General features: G+C 46.5%; 1 protein-coding gene across 6 annotated transcripts in view; it reads right to left on the reverse strand.

The window, feature by feature from the left end:
* Positions 1-20,314, reverse strand: part of HTT (huntingtin) — a 126,980-nt gene that overhangs the window by 99,765 nt on the left and 6,901 nt on the right. For all 6 annotated transcript variants that reach the window (XM_019657955.1, XM_019657953.1, XM_019657954.1 and 3 more), the window contains exons 2-3: positions 13,028-13,111; positions 2,619-2,739 (exon numbers count right to left, since the gene is read on the reverse strand). In XM_019657955.1, the coding sequence (XP_019513500.1) occupies positions 2,619-2,739; positions 13,028-13,111 (205 nt within the window). The remainder of the gene's footprint in view (positions 1-2,618; positions 2,740-13,027; positions 13,112-20,314) is intronic.

The raw sequence follows: 20,314 nt of genomic DNA on the forward strand, positions 1-20,314 counted from the left end.
AGATACAGATCATTCACCTCACCAAAAAATGGAAGGGAAAGAATTTCACTTTTATCACAATCAAATACTATACAATATCAAAATTAAACGGCAGATGGTTCAAATCCATATAAAGCTCCTCGTACACGAAGCCCGTACAGTCAGTGAGTGAGGAACAGCCTGAATGGCTTCTCTCTCACTGAAGCACCCTAGGCTGGGAGAGCCAACATTAGCAACATGCTGAAGATGCAGTGCCAGCAGCGGCAGGTATCCCCGTCAGAGCAGAGCCCCTGGCTCTGCCAGGCACAACTCAGCCTCTTGATTGCTGTGACGAGCTGCCAATCTCTCCCAGAACTGAGCATTTATACTGCATAGAGAGTGATTTTGTGCAAACGCGCTGCCCGCACGAGGCTGTAAGTGACCTGAGGCCAGAAGCAGGAGATCAAGCTGCGTCTGATGCCCAGCGCATCTTCCTACATCCGCGAGAAGCAAAACAAGCCCATCCTCCTGGGCCACGGCCGACTGAGCACATGACAGCACACGCTAGAAGATGTAAGCCCAGACTTGACTCCTGTGTCCATCCCTGACACCGCACCTAGGGCCATCCATTCTCCCAAACTGGTCCTGCCTGTCACAAGGACAGCACATCTAGCCCGACCCTGCTCCCACCGCCAGCCTGCTGACCTGAAGACCACAGCATTCGAGGACACAGAAATCAGCACAGCCAAACTTTAGGCAGAAAGGAGGGGCTGAGAGACTGGCCTTGTCTTACATTCAGGGGCATGAGACGCTGGGATCTCTGTACTGGGAGTCTCGAAGCTGAGGAGGAAACGGGGATGAAGCAGAAAATGAGCCAGGAAGGGAACCCAGGGCCTGAAGCTGTGCGCTAGGGCCACGCCCACAACCCATGCACACACACTGCTGTCCTGTGCAGCGGTTCTCGGACACAGGTCTCTGAAGAAGACGGACTTCCAAAGGAACGATACCCATGTGTAAGGTGACCAATCAGAGCAGTCTGGGCCACAGCATTTCCTCTGCCCTCCTTAACCCCCTCCTGCCAAGAACCAGGCAACCTGTAGTGGCCTCTTCAGGTTTTCTGATTCTAAGGCTCAAAGTACAAGAACCGAAACATCAGAATGCCCCGCCTGGTCCTGCCAAGTGGGAGTGATAAAGTACCAAGGACATTCAGGCCTGGGAAGAAGTAAGCGTACGGAAAAGGCCATCTGCAAACAGGCAGCGGGACCCCACGCACACGTGAGTGTTACCAATGGACCACCGGCTGTGAAGGACACGGTGAAATGGCCGTTACGTCACCGGGGAGGCAGGATGCAAGCCCAAGCAGGAGAGCAGGGCGGGGAGGAGGGAGAAAGGGGGCCAGGCGACCACCTCCAGGTGAAGAGGAGCCTCCCTACGGCTGCTCCCGACAGACAGGGCTAGAATCCTGTGGCCATAGAGAAACCAGCAACCCAAGCACAGAAGTCACAGCTGGCCAAGAAACAGTGTCCTGCAGACAGGAAGGACTCCCTGGGCAACAGGCAACCACGGATCCACACGACAGAAAATGGGGAGCAGCTGGTGCTCTCAGGTGCCCCTCAATCTCTGGAGAATGTAAGAATCTCGTTGTCAATTAGAGTACTTCTTACTACTTTGAGTACCAAAAGTGGCCAGGATGACACCAAGCACGTCACACACTTTACTGCATTTGGTATGTACACACGTACACATGTACACACACACATGCGCGCGCGCGCGCGCGCACACACACACCCCGAAACCTTGTCTGGCTCCCTTCAGAGTTAAGGAAACTGAGGCTCACAGAATTAAATTCATCCCCCAAGTTGTTCAGCTGGGGGGCAGAGGCAAGACTCAAACGCAGCTCCCCACACTGCGAACCCACGCACGCTCCCTGTGCTGGCACAATGCCTCAAGCTCTGTAAACAGGACTCCCAGGCGCCCAGCTGCCCGGGGAGGGTTGGCCCCCGAGGGCAGAAGGAAGGGTGATTTCTTGGCCAGCGCACAATGTGGCCACTCTCCAGAGAAAGTCCTTGGGAAGACTCCCAAGAACAGTTTTGTTTTCAAGACCCTAACAAGAAGGGAAACGGTCAACTAACCTGTTTACCTGGCCAGGTAAGTATCACTAGGAAGAGGGCCTTCAAGGAAAAGTAAGCAATGCAGCCTCTTAAAGCCTTATCTCAATTTCAGAGGTGAACTCAAAGCAGTAGGAAAAGAGAAGAAAAACTGGAAACATGCAATGAAAAAGGGTCCTTGCGAGGATGGGCACAGGTACATCTGCTCCTTAACTTGACCAAGAACTCGGTTTTGGAGAGAGTGTCAAGGGCTACGCCCGAGAACCTTCCTCATGCTGGTTAGCCTACAGTGGGAATGACGGCCAAGTTTGCACACACGATTCAAAAGGCCCACCACAAACTCAAAGGTGGCCTGGGGAACGGTGACCAGGGTGCGCTGGGGACGCACACCAGGGCAGGGCAGAATGAGAATCACAAGGGTCGTTTTCCAACACATTAAGACAGCTGAGCACCTCCAAAGCACACAACCACAAAAACACCTGCGGACATCCTAAGGGACCCTGCTGACCCGCTATGGGTACAGCGTGGAGGACCTGTCCACGGGGCTCTTACTTTTATGACTTTGTTGAGGCATTCGTCAGCCACCATCCTGACATCTGACTCCGCGTCATCACTGCACAGCAGAAAAAGTTCCACAGCAATGCCCAGAAGCTTCTGAAATTCTGGAGAATTTCTAAGGGAAAAAGAAGACACTGTCAGAGCCAAGAAGCGCCTGAGAAGACATGGCGATGAGATGTGAGAGGTGTCTGGTCTCCTAGGCGGGCTTCTGGAACAGGAAACATTACATGAAAAGTAAGGCTCACAGCATATCAGTGTTGACTCACTCCTTGTGAAGATGCACCACGGTAAGGTAAGAAGCAAATCACTGAGTGACCAGATAAGGGGAACTCTCTCTGCTATGTTCGTCATTTTTCTGTACATTTAGAACTATTCTATAATTTCAAAGTTTATTTTTTTTGAAGTTGTACTTGCAAGACAAATCTCATTTTTTAAGTTTTAATCAAAAAGTCTTAAAAAAAGACACTGCTTTTTGTGTAATTTTTCATACACTTCGATCCCAGATGGCCATCTGCTCTTGACCACATGCTCCTCTTACTCACAAAGTTCTTGGAGCCTTGAAAGTCAGCACACCAGTTTAACTCTGCACTCCTTAGGAACCTTGCTTTCAGTGCTCCAAAGGACGGCCATGTTTCACTGTAGACGCAACATGGTTATGGTCAGGCTGTGTTTCTGTCACTCCATCAGTCTCACAAAAAGTGGAGCCTATGTAACGTTTGTGAATGACTTTAAAACATTACATGAGACAGCCCGTGAGGCTGTCGCGATCCAACCAGCTAAACACAGCCTAGAGAGAGGTAGGCTGGGCCATGCCCATGACACTGACTTCACGCCCTGGGAAGAACAGCAGGCCCATAACACAGCCCCTGAATACACTGCTGTGTGTGCAAGTCAGTCAGACTGCTGTTCCATGGTCTCAGTCTGGCTACTCTGAAATGAAGCCCCCCGCCCTTTCTTGCTGCATCATAATTCCTACCAAGAGTCAGATGAGCCATGAGAAAGCAAAGGACAGCAGTGATCAACAAAACAAGCAAGAAACAAGACGTGCCACTCAGCAGTATTTCAGACCGCATGTATGTGGAATGCAGCTGTGCAGAAAGGACTAAGGACAAAAGGTCCCTGAGATGCCAGCACAGCACCCAAACACTGCTCAAAGCAGGACTGTCCACAGAAATATAACGTGGGCTACCTGTGGAAGGTGACGTCAGACTTCCCAGAAGACACGTCAAAGAGGAACAGGTGAAACCACTTTCATAACACATGCCATTTAACCCGATGTCAGAGAGATTCTTTCAACATGTAATCAATATGAATAAATTATCGAGATATATAACAATCTTTTTTACAGCACATCTCAATTCATACACAAAATTTTCATCAGAAATATTTTATGTCTTTAGACTTCATAAAATTCAGTTGAAAAAGCAGGTTCACTTGCAACTAGTAGGTAAGTCCTGAAGACCTAATGCACAGCGATTACCGTCAACAACACCGTATCACAAAGTTCAAAGTTGCTAAGAGTCTAGAATCAGCAGTTCTCAACCCTTCACAGGGGTCGCCTAAGACCATCGGAAAACACATATTTTCGATGGTCTTAGGAACCGAGACACCGCTCCTCTATCTGTCTCCAGGCACACATGCAGATACGCCCACATACGAGTACCTGGTGACCCCTGTGAAAGGGTCGTTCGACCCCAAAGGGGTCACGACCCACAGGTTGAGAACCGCTGGTCTAGATCTTAACTGTTCTCGACACAATAAAGGAATTATAATTCTGTGATGTGATAAAGGCATTAGCTAACACTGCTGTCATGATCATATTGCAATATATAAACGTATCAAATCAACACACTGTACACTGCAAATGTAGCGTTGTCAATTACATGTTTTTTAAAAAGTAAAACAAAAAAGGTTTATATACCATTTCCAACCATACTTAAAAGTTCTCCAGTAACTAAATCAGATTATTGATCTTTAAATATTCATTTAATAAAGCAGGTATTGGGATAATCAGGTAGTCTATTTCTTCTTGAGAGAGCTTTAGAAATTCTTTCAAGAAACTTATCCAATTCATCTAAGGTGTCAAATGTATTGGCATACGGTTGCTCATACCATCCCCTTATAATCCTTTTAATATCTCTACAGCCTATACTGATATCATTCCCTCACTCAGGTATTAGTAATGTATGGCTTCACTTCTTCAGTCCTATTAATTTTACTGATGCTTTAGAAGAACCCCCTTTCAATTCTATTGATTTGCTATACACTCCTGTTTTCTATTTTACTATCTTCCGTTCTTATCTTTATTATGTCCATTCTTCTGGTAAACTTAGGTTTCATTTGCTCTTCTTTTTCCGGTTTCCTAAGGTGAAGGCTGAGGTCACTGACTCGAGGCTCTCCTTCTTCTCTCAAATGGCTTGTTATGAACGTCCCTTTAATATGCCAGAACAGCAAATCGCACATTTTGAAATCCTTTGTTTTTATTTTCAACCAATTCAAAGACTTCCCAATTTCCCTTGACTTTTTCTTTGACCCATGGGTCATGTGGAAATGCGTTGCTTTCCCCATGTTTGGGGTTTTTCCAGACTGTCTTTCTGTAACAGATTCCAACTAAATTCCATGGAGGTCGGAGAGCATACTTGGTAAGATTTGAGTCCTTTTACGTGTAGAGACCTGTTTGGTGGCCCAGCATCTGGTCCATCTTGGCAAGCGTCCGTGAGCATGAGAAGAACATGTCTTCTGCTGTCCTGCATGGGGTGTGTCTACATCAACCAGGACACAGAGGCGGACAGTGTTCTTCAAGGCTTCTAGATCCAGGTTTTCTAGCTATGTGTTCTGAGAATTGTGGCAAGGCTGCTGACATCTCTGATTGTGGATTTGTCTCTTTCTCCCTGCAGTTCTATCGGTTTTGAAGCTCTGACCTCAGTGAGGCACCTCAACGTTTAGGGCTGTCACACCCACTTGATGAACTGATGCCTGTCATTATGAAATGACCATCCTATCCCTGAGAACAGCCTGTGACATGAATACAACCAACCAATCTTGCTTTCAACTGATCAGTTACTAGTATGGCGAACCTCCTTCCATTCTTTGACTTTTAATCTATTTGTGTCTTTCCACTCAAAATGGTTTTCTTGTAGGCAGCATATACTAGGTCTTGCTTTGGCATCCAGCCTGAAGATCTTTCACATTTAAAATGACTACTGCTGGGGCCAGCCAAGTGGCTCAGTTGGTTAAGAGCTAGCTCAAGAGTGCGAGCTCTGAGCAACAGCGGTTCAATTCCCGGCCCAAGCTGAGCTGCCACTGAGCTGCCAACAGGTGGCAGGATGGCTCAGCTTAAAAAAAAAAAGACTACTGCTGTAACCAGGCTGAAATCTACCAGTGTCCTGTTTCTTTCTTATTTGTCCCATCTGCTCCCCTATTTAATGCCTTTTTGGGGTTGAGTATTTTTATGCTTCTATTTTATATCCCTTTTTGGTTTATTAGCTATAACTTTCTGTTGTGCTTTTAATTGTTGCTTTACTGTCTACAGCATATGTCTTTAATGTCTCACAATCCCCATAGTGACATTATACCACTTCACATCCAGCATACGAAACTAACAGAGGTATTGGATTAGCTTCCTGTGGCTGCTGGAACAAATTGCTAGAAACCGGAGGCTTAAGAGCCCAGGAATTATTCTCACATTTCAGGAGACCAGAAGTCCAAGATGAGCACGAGTGAGCTGAACTCCAGGTATCAGCAGCGCTGTGCTCCCTCCCGAGCCTCCAGGGGAGAATGGCTTCATGCCCCTCCCAGCAATGGTGGCTGCCAGGGCTCCTTGGCTGTGGCCGTGCCACTCCAATCTTCAAGGCCAGCATCTTCAAACCTGTCTTTGTTCCATCTTCACATCACCCCACCTGTGTGTGTGTGAAACACCTCCACCTCCCTTTTATAAGGATACATGTAGTTGTGTTTAGGGTCCACCTGGCTAACCCAAGATAATCTCTCCATCTCGAGATCCTTCATCGCATCTGTAACGTTTGCACAGGATTCCAGGGATAAGGACCTGGTGTCTTTGGGGAAGGGGGCAGTACTCTGCGCACCACGAGCATATTTCCATTTCTGCTCTTCCTTATGCTACTGTTGTCACACATTTTACGTCTACATGTTGTAACCTCCCCCCCCCCCGCAACATATTCATTATTTGTGCTGTAAATTATTCAATTAAATGTTGAAAGATTACAAATAAGGAGGAGTCTTATGTTTACCCTTGTGGTTACCATCTCCAGTGCTCTTCAATCCTTTGCATAGATCCGGGTACGTTTTCCTTTGCCCTGAAACACTCTTTTAATATTTCTTAGAGTGGTTGCCTGCTGGATGTCAATCATTTCAGCTTGCGTGTGTCTGAAGAAGTCTTTATCTCACCTTTGTTTTTCAGAGAGAGATTTTTTACTGGTATAGGATTCTGGGTCTTTACCTTTCAGTACTTTACAGATGATGTTCCACTGAATCCTGTGACAGTGTTTCCATGGAAAAATCCACTGTCACTCTTTCCTTTGCTCAATTCAGATCTTTTTTATGACTTGTCTCTACTTAACATATTCAATCTTCTCCCTCACTTCTTGGACACATGAAACATAGTTATGGTAATTGCTTTAATATTGTTGTGTATAAACTCTACCATCTGTGCAGTTTCTGGGTCAGCTTCAATTAACTGTGTCACTGTGACTCGGACATTCCTGCTCCCTTTTCCCCGGTGCCAGGCCTCGTACCTTGGAGCTTGCTACCTGTACACTTTGGAATTCCTGTATTCTTGCAGTTCGCTCTGGGGTGCCATCATGTTACTTTGAAAGAGTCTGATCATCTTGGGGTTTGCTGTTCGGCTTCATTAGGCCAGAGTAGAGTAACATTTTAGTCTAGGGTAAGTCAGCCCTGTGGTTAAGGCCAGTCCTTCAGAGCACTCCACTCAAGGTCCCACTGAGCCTGACGGTTCCCACTCTGCTGGTGGGAACAGGAGCTCTTGCTGCACCTGTGGGTTCCTTGTGACCCCTGCAGGTGGTTCTATCCCCAGCCCTGTGAGCATCCATGCTCAGTGAAGACTTAGGGCCCCCTTGCAGGTCTCCAGAGCTGGTCTATGCAGCTCTCTCCTCTCCAGTGCTCTCCCCAATGGGCTCTAGCCACCTTGCTCCTCTCAGGACTACCAGCTATCTCCTGAGCTCAGCAACCACTGGGGTCTGCCCAGGGGTCCCCTGCTGTCATGGCCAGGAAATTCCCTCCGGGTAGTAATCTGGGGGAAAACACAGGGCTCCTGGTGTTAGTTTCCTTTGGTCCAGGATCACTGTTAATCTTTGCCTGATGTCCAGGGCCTTGAAAATCACTGTTACACACATTCTATTCATATCAATTGTTTTAGATCTTGTTACTTAGACAGAAGGAAAAATCTTTCATGATTTTTTAACTTAATTTTAATACTATTAATATCTTTTCTGGTGACAAATATACATACCTACAAATCATCTTTTATAAAGTTAACTAACATTCCCTTCTATAAATGTATATTCATTTTTCAATTCCCTATTACTAAGTCATTAACGTTATTTCTAATTTTCTAACGGGATGAACAGCACTGCACCGATGTCATTACACACTTTTCTAAGTATAAACGCTCAAAATGAGACTGCTAATTCTAACACGCAGGAGCTTACAGCTCTATTTTGCCAAACTGCCTTTTAAGGTTGTATCACCATTGACAAAATCCTGAGTAGTTTTTGTTTGCCAATTTTACAGGTAAAAAGTGTTCTTACAGTAATGTGCCGTGCATGATGGCATTTCGATCAACAGAGCTCATACGTGACAGTGGTCCCTTAAAACTACACTGGAGCTGAACAAGTCCTATCGCCTTGTGACGTCATAGGGCAAAGACTGCAGAAATGACCAAGGCTGTGGCTGAGATGGCAAAAGCCTGTGACCTGGGTGTGCATGAGGACGACCCTGGGGAGCTCCTCAAGGAGGTTCCTGAGCAAGTGACTAATGGGGGGTTGTCGGAATGGGAACAGGAGGGCACAGCTGAGGAGAGAAAAGGGAAGTGCAGAACAAGAACCCCAAGAAACTCCAGTGAAGGGGTTAGAGGAGGCATCTGCAGACCTCAACAAGCTCCTTAAAAAGTCTGACCCCCCCTTTGGGCCGGCCGAGTGGCTCAGTTGGTTAAGAGCTCACTCAAGAGTGAGAGCTCTGAGCAACAGCGGTTCGATGCCTGGCCCAAGATGAGCTGCCAACAAGTGGCAGGATGGCTCAGCTAAAAAAAAAAAAAAAAGTCTGACCCCTGGACCCAACACCAAAAGGTTCTCATGAACAGAGAGGGATGGATGTCCGTCGTGCGTTATCTGCCCACAAGCAAATCTATGACGACGACACAAAGCAAGCAAGCCACCACAGACGTACTTCAGAAAACAGTGACGCCCCATCAAGAAGAGCCGAGGCAGGTCCTGCAGGTGTTCCAGAAGAAGGCGGTTGTCATGGGAGATGAAGGCTCCACGCGTGGTGCTGCCCAAGACCTTCCAGTGGGACAGATGTGGAGGTGGAGACAGTGATACCGACGACCCTGACCCTGTGGAGGCTGGGGCTAATGTATGTGTTTATATCTTAGTTTTTAACAAAGAAGTAAAAAAAAAAAACCCCACAAGAATTTTAAATTTAAAAATAGAGAAAAGCTTATAAAGAAAGAAAATATTTTTGTACAGCTGTATAATGTGTTTGTGTTTTAAGCTAAGTATTATCACAAAAGAGTTAAAAAGTTAGAGAACTTTTAAAGTTTATAAAGTAAAAAAGCTACGGTCAGCTAAGGCTTATTTATTATTGAAGAAATAAATTACTTTTTATGAACCTAGTACAGCCTAAGTGTGTCTGTGTACAGAGTCTCCGTCATGCCGTCAGGTCCTCGGCCGCCACCCCCACTCCCCGCTCCCTCACTGACTCCCCCAGAGCAGCACCCAGTCCCGCAGGCTCCGCTCATGGTGGGCGCCCTCTACAGGAGAGCCCTTTGATCTTTTAGACCAGACTGTTACTGTAGCTTTTCTAGGTTAGATATACAAATACTTACAACTGCCCACAGTCCTCAGTCCCGGAGCAGACTGTCCAGGCCGGTGGCCCAGGAGCAGTGGGTGGTACCACACGGCCTAGGTGAGTGATAGGCTGTGCCATCTGGGTGTGTGTGAGTCACTCTGATGTTCACACAACTACAAAATCACCTAATCGTGTACAAGTATTTCTCGGAACATAACCCTGTCGTTAAACAAGTCACTGTATTTTTGTGTTAGTTTCATTCTACTGATTACTAGTAAATTTGAACATTTTTCCATAAGAAGCACAAAATAAACGTTAGTTACTATCTTTACTGGTCCAGTCACATTTATTTTTTCCTGAAATACCTACTCATGGTCTGTGCCTATTTCCCAATTAGAATGATAGTCTTTTTCTTAATGATTTATAATTGCTCTTTACAGAGGCTAGTAAACCTTTGGTATATATGCTGTCAATTCCTCCCCAAGTTGTGTTTACTTTTGAGTTTAAGGTAGATTTTGACATACTGAACTATAGTCCATTCAAAGGAATTTTTCCTTTATTTGCTAGCCTGCCTTAGCCTAAGATTACAGGTTCTCTTTGTAGTAATTTTTCATTTTTCCACATTTAAGTAATTAATCTGACATTTATGTTTGTTTGCAATATGAGGTAGAGATATAACTTCCCCCAACTAGTCAGTTGGTTCAATAACCCATCGCTGCCCTACTAATACAAAATGTTATCTTTACCATAAATTCACACACACAGATACACACATACACTTTCATAACTTTCTATGCTATACCTTCTTTAATGTCTAACAGCTATTTTAACCTCACATACAGGTCTCACCCTATTACTAATGGTTTCAGATTTTCTTGGAAACATTTATATATTTATTCTTGCAGATGAGCAAGTTCAAAAATACCCCTACTAGAATTTTGAGCAAGATCATTTTAAATTTATGAAATAATTTAGAGAAAATTTAACTTTTGATAAAAAAAAATCTTTCCACCTAGGAAGGAAAGTAGTCATCTATACCCTTCAGAAAAGTTAAAAGCAGTCTTTTAAGTTTCTGCGTATTTCTTGTCAATTCCTTGAACTCTTGTATGTTGATACTACTATGCATGGGATCCTGAACCATTATACTTTCTAACTGACGTATGCTAATATATGAGGAATCTATGAATTTCTGTTTACTTGTTTTTCCTCAACCACCTTATCAAGGAACACTGGCTTAGATGAAGGTTCCGAGGTACGTGTTAAAAGCAACCTCCCAGACTTCACTCACACAGACAGCGTAAGTGTGTGGGGGAAAGAGGGCAGTGAGGTGTCTCCGCTGCTGTGTTTTTGACACATGTCCAGGTGATTCTGATGCTCATCCATGTTTAGGGACCAGCAGGTTAGACCACCAGACTGAGAGCTGAAGTAGACGCACAGTCAAAATATACATGAAGTTTTACAATAGATAACTTCTCACACGGAAAACTCCAGAAGCTGCCACTGAAATAATCCCACCAGAGATAAGGTCACTAAATTACAGAAGCTAAAAGAACATATCAAAGATTTAGTTACACTCAAAGAGAGATCACAGGGAATACCAGCCATCAGGATTTCATAAAACACTACATGTATATAAAATATCCACTTCAGCTCTACACTCCCAAATTCCCAGAGTGTGGAGAGTATCTTACAATAAACTTGTTCTTTGATCTGGGAGACAAAAAACCTCCTCTCTGGGTCCATAACCCATAAACTGGCCTATTAACCTGCTCCTCTGCAAAATAAGAAATTAATGATTACCAGCATTGCTCCATACAAACAAAATATACACACTAACGTAAAAACTATTTTATTATTTTGATTTAGTAGATGGTAAACCGAACCACAGATCAATCCTAAGATATCTCAACATACTCTACTAATATGTGAATCTAAGCCAACATTCCATCAGTTCCATCAAGAATTCTCAAGAAACGAAAGGAATATAAAGCACAAAGCATTCAGATTGGGGGAGATCTTGTTTTCTGGGCCCAGCAGCTTTCCAAGTAACATGGATGGTGGAGATCATGCGAAGAACGCTAAACAGCAGCAGGGGCACCAGTGTGTCAGGTTTCAGTCATTCCACGCGTAAGTAACAATAAGGTATGGGGTGTGTGCACCACGACAGGAAGCTAATGAATACATCTGTATGGTTCAGTCCCGTGTTTCACGGGCCACCTGATCCCACAAAAACCCTACAGTGAGGATTTACATTCCATAAATGAGGCAACAGGGGCTCCAAGGAGGTGAACTGACCTAAAACCACCCGACTTGTAAGGAGCAGGGTTGAAATTCAAACCTTTCTCCTTTCCCCCCACTTTTATCCTAGCATTATTTTCTACAATAGCATGCTAAGAACTTTTATATTTTTATTTTCAGCACATATTCTCACTGGTTATTACATTTTCTTCCCACAAGATTTCTATAAATTCAGAAACCATCCACCACACTTCGCACACTGTGGAATGAGTTCAACTACACACAGTGACACATAAGATGTGACATCACCTTGAAAATATAAAATACAAATGCCAGATGCCATTAAAATAAGTGAGTCACCAAGTTTCTATTAGTACTAAAATCAAGACTAACATTCTCAGAGATTTTCCTAACAGATTCTAAAGAGCTCTTTCCAGCTTCCAGCAGGAGAGTAACAGGAATTATTTATTCCACGGCAAAGCACAGCAAGCAGGTATTTCACACATGCCCATATGGAGAAGAGAGCTGAGAAGTCAGGTACGTGTCTCCTACTCAGTCTTAGAAACAGGCCTAAAATATTTCCCAGTCACACCTCCCAGGGACAACAGGCAGGAAGACAGACAGTCAAAAGCAAAGAGAATGGGGAGAATCAGCAAAGAAGCTACAAAACGTGGTGCCTCTTCACCCCGGAAGTAAGACCCAGCAAGGCGAGCCGACCTAAGTCAGCGGCCACTGCTGGGCGTCCGGGGGCTCCTACAGGAGCGGACAAACGGCAGCAAAACGACCGAAGGGAAAGATACGCTGACTGGACAGGCTCGTGTGTTCCCATTACTCAAGTAATGTAAAAATATCTAAGAAAAGGTGATTTTCAAATGATTACAGTTACCAAGAGTGCTAATTAAATATAAACATGCTGTTCAAATGGCATAATGGCTACAAGTGTTTTTTGTTAGGTTACCGAAAGAAAACATTGCTGGTTACAGTGTCTGGACAGCCAGGAGTAAGGGAAAAGGGTCTTCTAAAGGCTTTAAGAAACTGCGGAGACAAAGGCTATTCCAGCGCACTAAGAATTGAAATATATCAAGTTTTTATTTTCACTAGAAAGTTCAAAGTGTAATTACCTGAGAGACTGAGCCACTATGTTTTCACATATTGTCAGACAATGATTCACACGGTCTTTCTTGGTGGCTAAGAGTTCTTTCTTTCTGAAAGAAAAAAAAAAGGAAAGGAAATGAACATGTGTTGAATTACCCACTCCATTTGTCTACATGTCATTAATGCATTCAACAAGCACTTCGTGACCTCTAGGAATGACCCAGACAGTCTGTGCTGGGGGCAGTGTGGCGTCAGGACAGGGAAGTGAATGAGCTCGACCCAGGGCTTCCTCGACGGCAGGGCTCCACAGCAGTCAGGGAAAGCTCCGAAACCGCAGTGTTTTTCCCATTTTAGAGGAGAAATTGCAGTGTGAACAGTGACTGGCCCAAGACCACACTAACGGGGGGGATGCGATTCAAGGAAACAGAGTAACACAGTACCTACTCTGTACTCCTAGCTGCCTCCCCTTCTCAAATCACACCGTTCACCAACTGGTCAGCCTACCTGACGGCCCTCGTGCTCTCTATTAGGTATAAACTACAGACAATGGCCAATTGCTTCTGTATCCCCAAACAGATAGAAATAAGCCTCCTGCTCAGAGCCTTATCTCACAGGCTTCCTATTCAGGCTTCTCAGCCAAAGAAAAGGACACACACAGCCAGGTCTAGAAGATCAGATTCAGGTGCACGCTTGCCACCCAAACCTATGGCTTCAGGTGTCTTCAAGGTAGAGGGAATCCGGTCCAAAGAGGAAGTGAAAAACTGCAGCAGGCTTAAGAACCACATCCACGAAAGAACTGAGTATAGCCACCAGTACATGGTGCTACTGGGAACAACTAAACTGGAAGACTACTCACTGGGTTTTTGAGGGAATTCTATCACCAAAGGGGGTTGGGGGGGGAATCCAACCTACAATACCCCCCCACCCACCCCATGACTAGTCCCTAATGCAACCCTCAGGCTCCAAAAAGCACAGCAGAAGGGACAGGCTGCTGCTGGTGTGCAATTCGATGGAGGCCAACCCTCCAAGAGACACTGCAGATGAGGTCAGGGAAGGACACGGGTGAGAGAGGCCTCCACGGGGCACCCGAAAGAAGAGACACAGGCACGGGAAGAGGCAGGGCCTGACTGAGAAGCCTCACCTGGCACGCGGGAGGCCCGTGACAGCCCAATTAGAGCCCGGTCCGAGCCCGCCATCGCGTGGACCGGTGAATGAACCACGAGCCCACCGGGTCTTTCCTGAGCAGACTCACACCGGTACGTCACACTGCAGAGTGCTAGTCACCCACCAAAATGCCCCTCGTCCCTTCTTGGGCACATGCCTTCCGCTCAGAAGTTCCACAGCGCAGCTCCCCCAGAGCGAGTGACACACACGCCTTAGTTTCCACTGATGACACAGGAATGGCAATGGTACACGGGGCTGGCTCCTTGCCCTGGGTACCTCCCCGTTAGGTCCCTCCAATTGGAGCAAACATGCCTAACAGCCAGCTGTTGATTATACAGATAGACAACGGGAGGGAAGGAGCCTGGCTCCCTAAGTGACCACAGAAGCAGAGCCCCCCACTCTTCAAAAGCACCATGATGGGAACAGCTCCATGTCCTTCACTTCACCGTGAGGGTGGAGAAACCAACCGCTACAGCCAGCCCATGGCAAATTGCTCGGCAGTAAGAAGGGATAAGGCGCTAATACAAACAAGAGGGAATTTCAACATGTAAGATTCAAGACGACGCACTGGATGAGTCCATTTATATGACATTCTGGAAGAGACAAACTACAGGCATGAAACGTCATCAGTGATCTCCAGGGGCCGGGGGAGGGGGCGACAGCAAAGAGGAATGGGGTGGCAGAGCTGCTCCAAACCTCGACTGTGGTCGTCGTTCACGGCTTCCTGCATTTGTCCAAATTCACAGAACTGCACACTAAGGACAGTACGTTTCATAAGACGTAAATTACACCTCGTTTTAAGAACTACAAGAATTGAAGTGCTCTATCCTTTAAACCACCTGATATAAACCACCATACCAAAGTCTGTTACAGCAGGTCAGAGTTTACCTAGTCTAAGACAGTCAAGAAAATTAAAGAACACTGGCGAATTTAAGCATTTCAGGAAGAAACTAACTCACCCACCGTTACACTTTGATTTCTAAAGTGAAAATGTGCCCAGGCCTTAAATGAACTGAATTCACATAGCCAGTCTCCTGGCTGCATCAGAAGTGGCCCCAATGTGGCAGCCTCTTACACGGGGTCTAAATGACTCCTTAGGCCAGTGGAAATGAGAAAAAAGTTGACAAATACTAAGTGGACCTCACAACATACCAGCGGCCAGAAAAGAAACATTCATGACCTGAGGTTTTGGCCAAGTCGGAACTAAGCAGACCCTTCATCTGGTGGTGTCCCCGCCTCTCAAGCCGAGAGGTAGTGAGCATGAGCCCAACTGTTCCCAGCTGGCATTGAAGGGGCGCAACTAAAGCGGGTGGTAGCCAGGTGTCATGGATGGGCCGACCCTGATCAGGTGGCCATGGGTGCTGGAGCATAGCCTGGAGAACACTTTGAAGCCTCACTGTACGTGACCAGATGAGTGGGTCTGCCCAGGCTGGGAAAAGAGGTGTCCCAAACAAGATGATTCCCAATGTCCCCTCAGGCTGCACCATTATAAACGTTTCTGAAGCATAAAATGCTCCCTGGAATTAAGAGATATCACTGACAGAAACAGCACGTCAACATCCCAACTACTTGTGTGGTTACAAATTATACCGTAAAGCCACCAGGGTACCAAAGAGTAAAAGTCAGCGCTCCACGCTAATTACCCACATGCCTGCCGGGGAACTGGCAGGGCCCGCCCGGAACATTCCTCTATCTTCTTAGAAGTGACAGATACAAAGAGGAACTGTAAAAAGAACTGTCGTCTGCAGCAAACACCACTGCACCAGCTCGCACGTCCACGCCTGTCACCAAGACCTACCTGTGCTGTCCCTACATGCCAGAACTTGAGAAAGGTTGTCACACTGTGACTACCAAAGACAGAATACGTGCAGACTGCAAACCCCATTTAACGAGGCCTCAGGCTATTTCCCACCCTCCCTCCTAGGTCAATATGCTCGAACCTTCAGAGAATGCTGGCTGTCCAAAGTAACTCACTTGTTTTGGTCATGCATCTTCAAACTCAGTTCTTGTACATTCTATGGTCCCTGCTTGAAATACCTCCTTCCTATCTTATTTTGTCCAATAAGCAAATCTGGAAGTTTAAGAAAACCTCAACTACCGTATTTCCCCATGTATAAGATGCACCCTTTTACGAAAAATTTGGGGTCTAAAAACTGGGTGCGTCTTATACAGTAGCTATAGTTTTTTTTACTTGCATTTCCTGCTTTTTCGCGCTTGTCTTTGCGCTCATTGTTTCGCATTTGTTACCGGTCTATTACGGTAGGTTATGTTTTGCCACGTTCTGCCCAGAATTGGCTCAGAAAAGATTTTCGTACAGTGCTGAATTCAAGTTAAAAGTGATCCAGTTTGGGCCGGCCGAGTGGCGCGATGGTTAAGAACTCGCTTGGGATGCCAGAGGGCCCCGGTTCGGATCCCACATATGAGGGCCAGTGACACTGCCCTCCACAGCTAAGATGCTGAACAACAGCTCAACCTGGAGCTGGGCTGCCGTGAGTCGCTGGCGACGGCGTAGGCTGCAGCCCCTGTGGCAGTGGGTTGCCATGGGCTACCGTGTGTAGCCAGCAGCCAGCGTGAGCGGCCAGCAGCCAGCGTGAGCAGCCAGCAGCCGCAGTGAGCGGCCGTCCAGAAGCCGGCGACTGATCTGCCTCGCCCTGGAAGAGCGCAGTGATGGTGCCAACTTGGGCAAGTGAAGCAACGTCCTACACAACTAGATTGAAGAACAAAAAAAACCGACAGCAACTTGTCTGTTCCCCTTCCCCAATCCCCCAGCACTGTTCCCATCCCCCCAATTCCCCAATAAAAAATCTTAAAAAAAAAAAAAAAAAAAAGTGATCCAGTTTGCAAAAGTGAATGGAAATCGTGCTGCTGAACGTAAGTCTGGTCCTCCTCCAACTGAGAAAACAATCCGAGACTGGCTACGGGAAGAAGAAACCCTACTGAAAAAGCCACGGCAGAAGAAGGCCATGAGAGGCAATATATGAAGACAGTGATTCGTCATCAGACACAGATGAGGACAAGCTAATGATTGGGACTTTTGACAGTGATGAGTTGTATGAATTTTATGATGAATAAAACTTGAGTTCAATAACTTTATGTAATACATTTTTTTCAAATTATGGGCCCCCAAATTAAGGTGCATCTTATACATGGGAGCATCTTATACATGGGGAAATACAGTAGTTCGTTCCCCCACGGAATTTAATTGGCTTGGTAAACTGGTATGTCGAACTGACTTGTTCTACATGAAAAAATAAGTATGGAAATTGTGGTGAAAACACAGAACCACCTTCCTGCTCTGGGCAGGAAGTGACTTGGTGGACAGGATCCCAACAGTCCTGGCTCTTCAACCATGTTGGGTAAAGCCGTCATTTTAACTCCACCTTCAAAACAGAAACAAACCTCAGTCAGCCCCCTCTAATTGTGCAATGAAGCAATCTGCACATAGACACACATTTGAAGGAGGGGCACAGAAAAATCAAGGACTCTGCAGCATACGACAGTCACATTAAAAAACTACGAAGAAACTAATTCTAAACTGGGAATTCAAGCCCTCTCATCTAAATTGTTACTTTTAGAATTATGTTAAGATTGTGCATGAAAAATGTGGCTCCTGGTTGAGACTGAGCAGGAGAGAGGCCTGGACTACCCAAGGAACTGAAAACATCACTCATCCTGCACTTGTCTTGCATTCGTGCTCACACACACTTTCACATGCACCTTCAAGGCGGTGCCGACACAGCGAGAAGGACTGGGGCCCGGAGGCTGCATGGCCTGTGCAGCCACCAAGGTCTTCTGGGGCCTCACCCTGCTCTCCGTCTTCCGTTAAATGCTATAACAATGGGAGAGTGTGCCTAGAAAAATCAGACTCTCGCAGAAAGTTTTTTTTAAGGAATGGGACACCAAAAGTCACTTTGGGGCCAGCCAGCCAAGTGGCACGTTGGTTGAGTTGGCTTAGGACGCCAGCTCTGAGCAGCAGGGCTCCGGTTCGGATCCCACATGAGAGCCAGTGACGCTGCGCCCTCTACAGCTAAGATGGTGAACAACAGCTTGACCTGGAGCTGGGCTGCTGTGAGTCACTGGCAATGGCGTAGGCTGCAGCAGGGCTGCAGTGGGCTGCCATGAGCCACCTGAGTGGCTGGCAGCCAGCGTGAGCGGCTGGTAGCCGGTGTGAGCTACCGGGAGCCACTGTGAGTGGCCGACCAACGATCGGCGACCGATCTGCCTCATCCGGGAAGAGCGCAATAATACCAACATGGGCCAGTGAAGCGATGTCCTCCACAACTAGACTGAAGAACAAAACAGCAATTTGTCTACCTGTCTGTTCCCCTCCCCCCAACTCCCCAATAAAATCTTAAAAAGAAAGAAAAGAAAAGAAATACAGATGCAGACCACACAGTCCACATCGGGTCAGAGTAAAGCCTGAGTCATTACGTTGGCGCACAAGGCCCATACGGCTGACCCTCACCTCTAACCTCCCAGCCCTCTAACCTCATCTCTTATTTCTGCCCTTCGTTTCGCTTCAGCCACTGGCCTCCTCACTAACCCATAAATGAGGAACACACTACTTTTCTGTCCCCTCCACCTGGACCTCTCTCTTCCAGATGTCCACGTGGCCTGCTCTCTCCGTTCTGCCCCAGGTCACCTTGTCAGTGCACTACATACCCTAAATAAAACTGCAAGGCCTCTCCCCTTATTCTGTTTTGTTTTTCCCCATAGTATTTATCACCATTGGTTCTGTGCGCTGCTGTAACCCAGGGCCCAGAAAAGAGCCTGATAACAATAGGCGTCCGCGTCACCTAGTCCAATTCCCATTCCCAGGGCGGGGAGCTCTTATGCCCACCGCAGCTCACCGTCAATGTTACAACCTACTCTTCAACCACACCAATGCTCGATGGCCCTAGGACAAAAGTTATACTGCCTCCACTACATCTGGACATATGCAGTCTGACCATTAAGTTCACGAACTCATCCTAGGGAAAGTGCTACATACCCCATTGCTGAATATCACTATGGTCACCTATGAAGTACTCCCCTTTGGAAGCCTTGCACCAACGCCAGTGCCTAGTCCAACGCCAGTGCCTAGTCAAAGCAATTTTGGAACTCTTTTTCTGGAATGGCCATCAGAGCTGAGGTCATATTACCCTTGATGGCCTGAATGTCATCAAAGTGTCTTCCTTTCAATATTTCCTTATCTTCTGGTAAAGAAAGAAGTCATTGGGGACCAGGTCAGGTGAGTATGGAGGGTGTTCCAATACAGTTATTTGTTTACTGGCTAAAAACTCCCTCACAGACAGAGCCGTGTGAGCTGGTGCATTGTCATGATGCAAGAGCCATGAATTGTTGGCGAAAAGTTCACGCATCTAACTTTTTCAAACAGCCTTTTCAGCACTTCCAAATGGTAAACTTGGTTAACTCTTTGTCCAGTTGGTACAAATTCATAATGAATAATCCCTCTGATAACAAAAAAGGTTGGCAACATCGTTGCAACAAGTTCACCATCGTAATTGTCAGACTTTGTACATAAGCGACCAGTCTCCCCTCCCAAATGCTGGAAAGATTAACAACAAAGAGGCGGCCCGGTCGTGTCCAGTACAGCTTCTCAAGCTTTAACATGCACACAAATTGTTCACAGAACCTGTTACGTGCAGACTGACTCAGGCGGTCTGAGGCCGGGCGGAGGTTCTGCCCTTCTTAGACGCTCCCGAGTGACAGGAAGTGCTGGCCCTACGGCAGCAGGCTCAGCAGCATTCTTGTCTCCCACAGGCAAGATTCCATTTAACACAATGTTAAACAGTGGCTTACACTGTGTTTTATTTTTGCTTCTTGTCTGAATAAGGCTGATCGACTCCAGGGGAACGTTACCAAGTGGCTCCCTCACAGGGACTGGAGGTCACAGGGGTCAGGCCTCTTAAGGTGGAGCGAATACAGCTGCGGCAGCCCATCTGAACACCAGGACAATGTGAGACCTTGGCCTTGACATCTCCAAAAGTCCTCTTTTAAAAATAAATGCTGGGCCGGCCAAGTGGCGCGTTGGTTAAGAGCTGGTTTGGGACGCCAGAGGACCCCGGTTCGGATCCCACATATGAGGGCCAGTGACACTGCCCTCCACAGCTAAGATGCTGAACAACATCTCAACCTGGAGCTGGGCT

This window comes from Hipposideros armiger, unplaced genomic scaffold, assembly GCF_001890085.2.
Source record: "Hipposideros armiger isolate ML-2016 unplaced genomic scaffold, ASM189008v1 scaffold_282, whole genome shotgun sequence".
Lineage (NCBI taxonomy): Eukaryota > Metazoa > Chordata > Mammalia > Chiroptera > Hipposideridae > Hipposideros > Hipposideros armiger.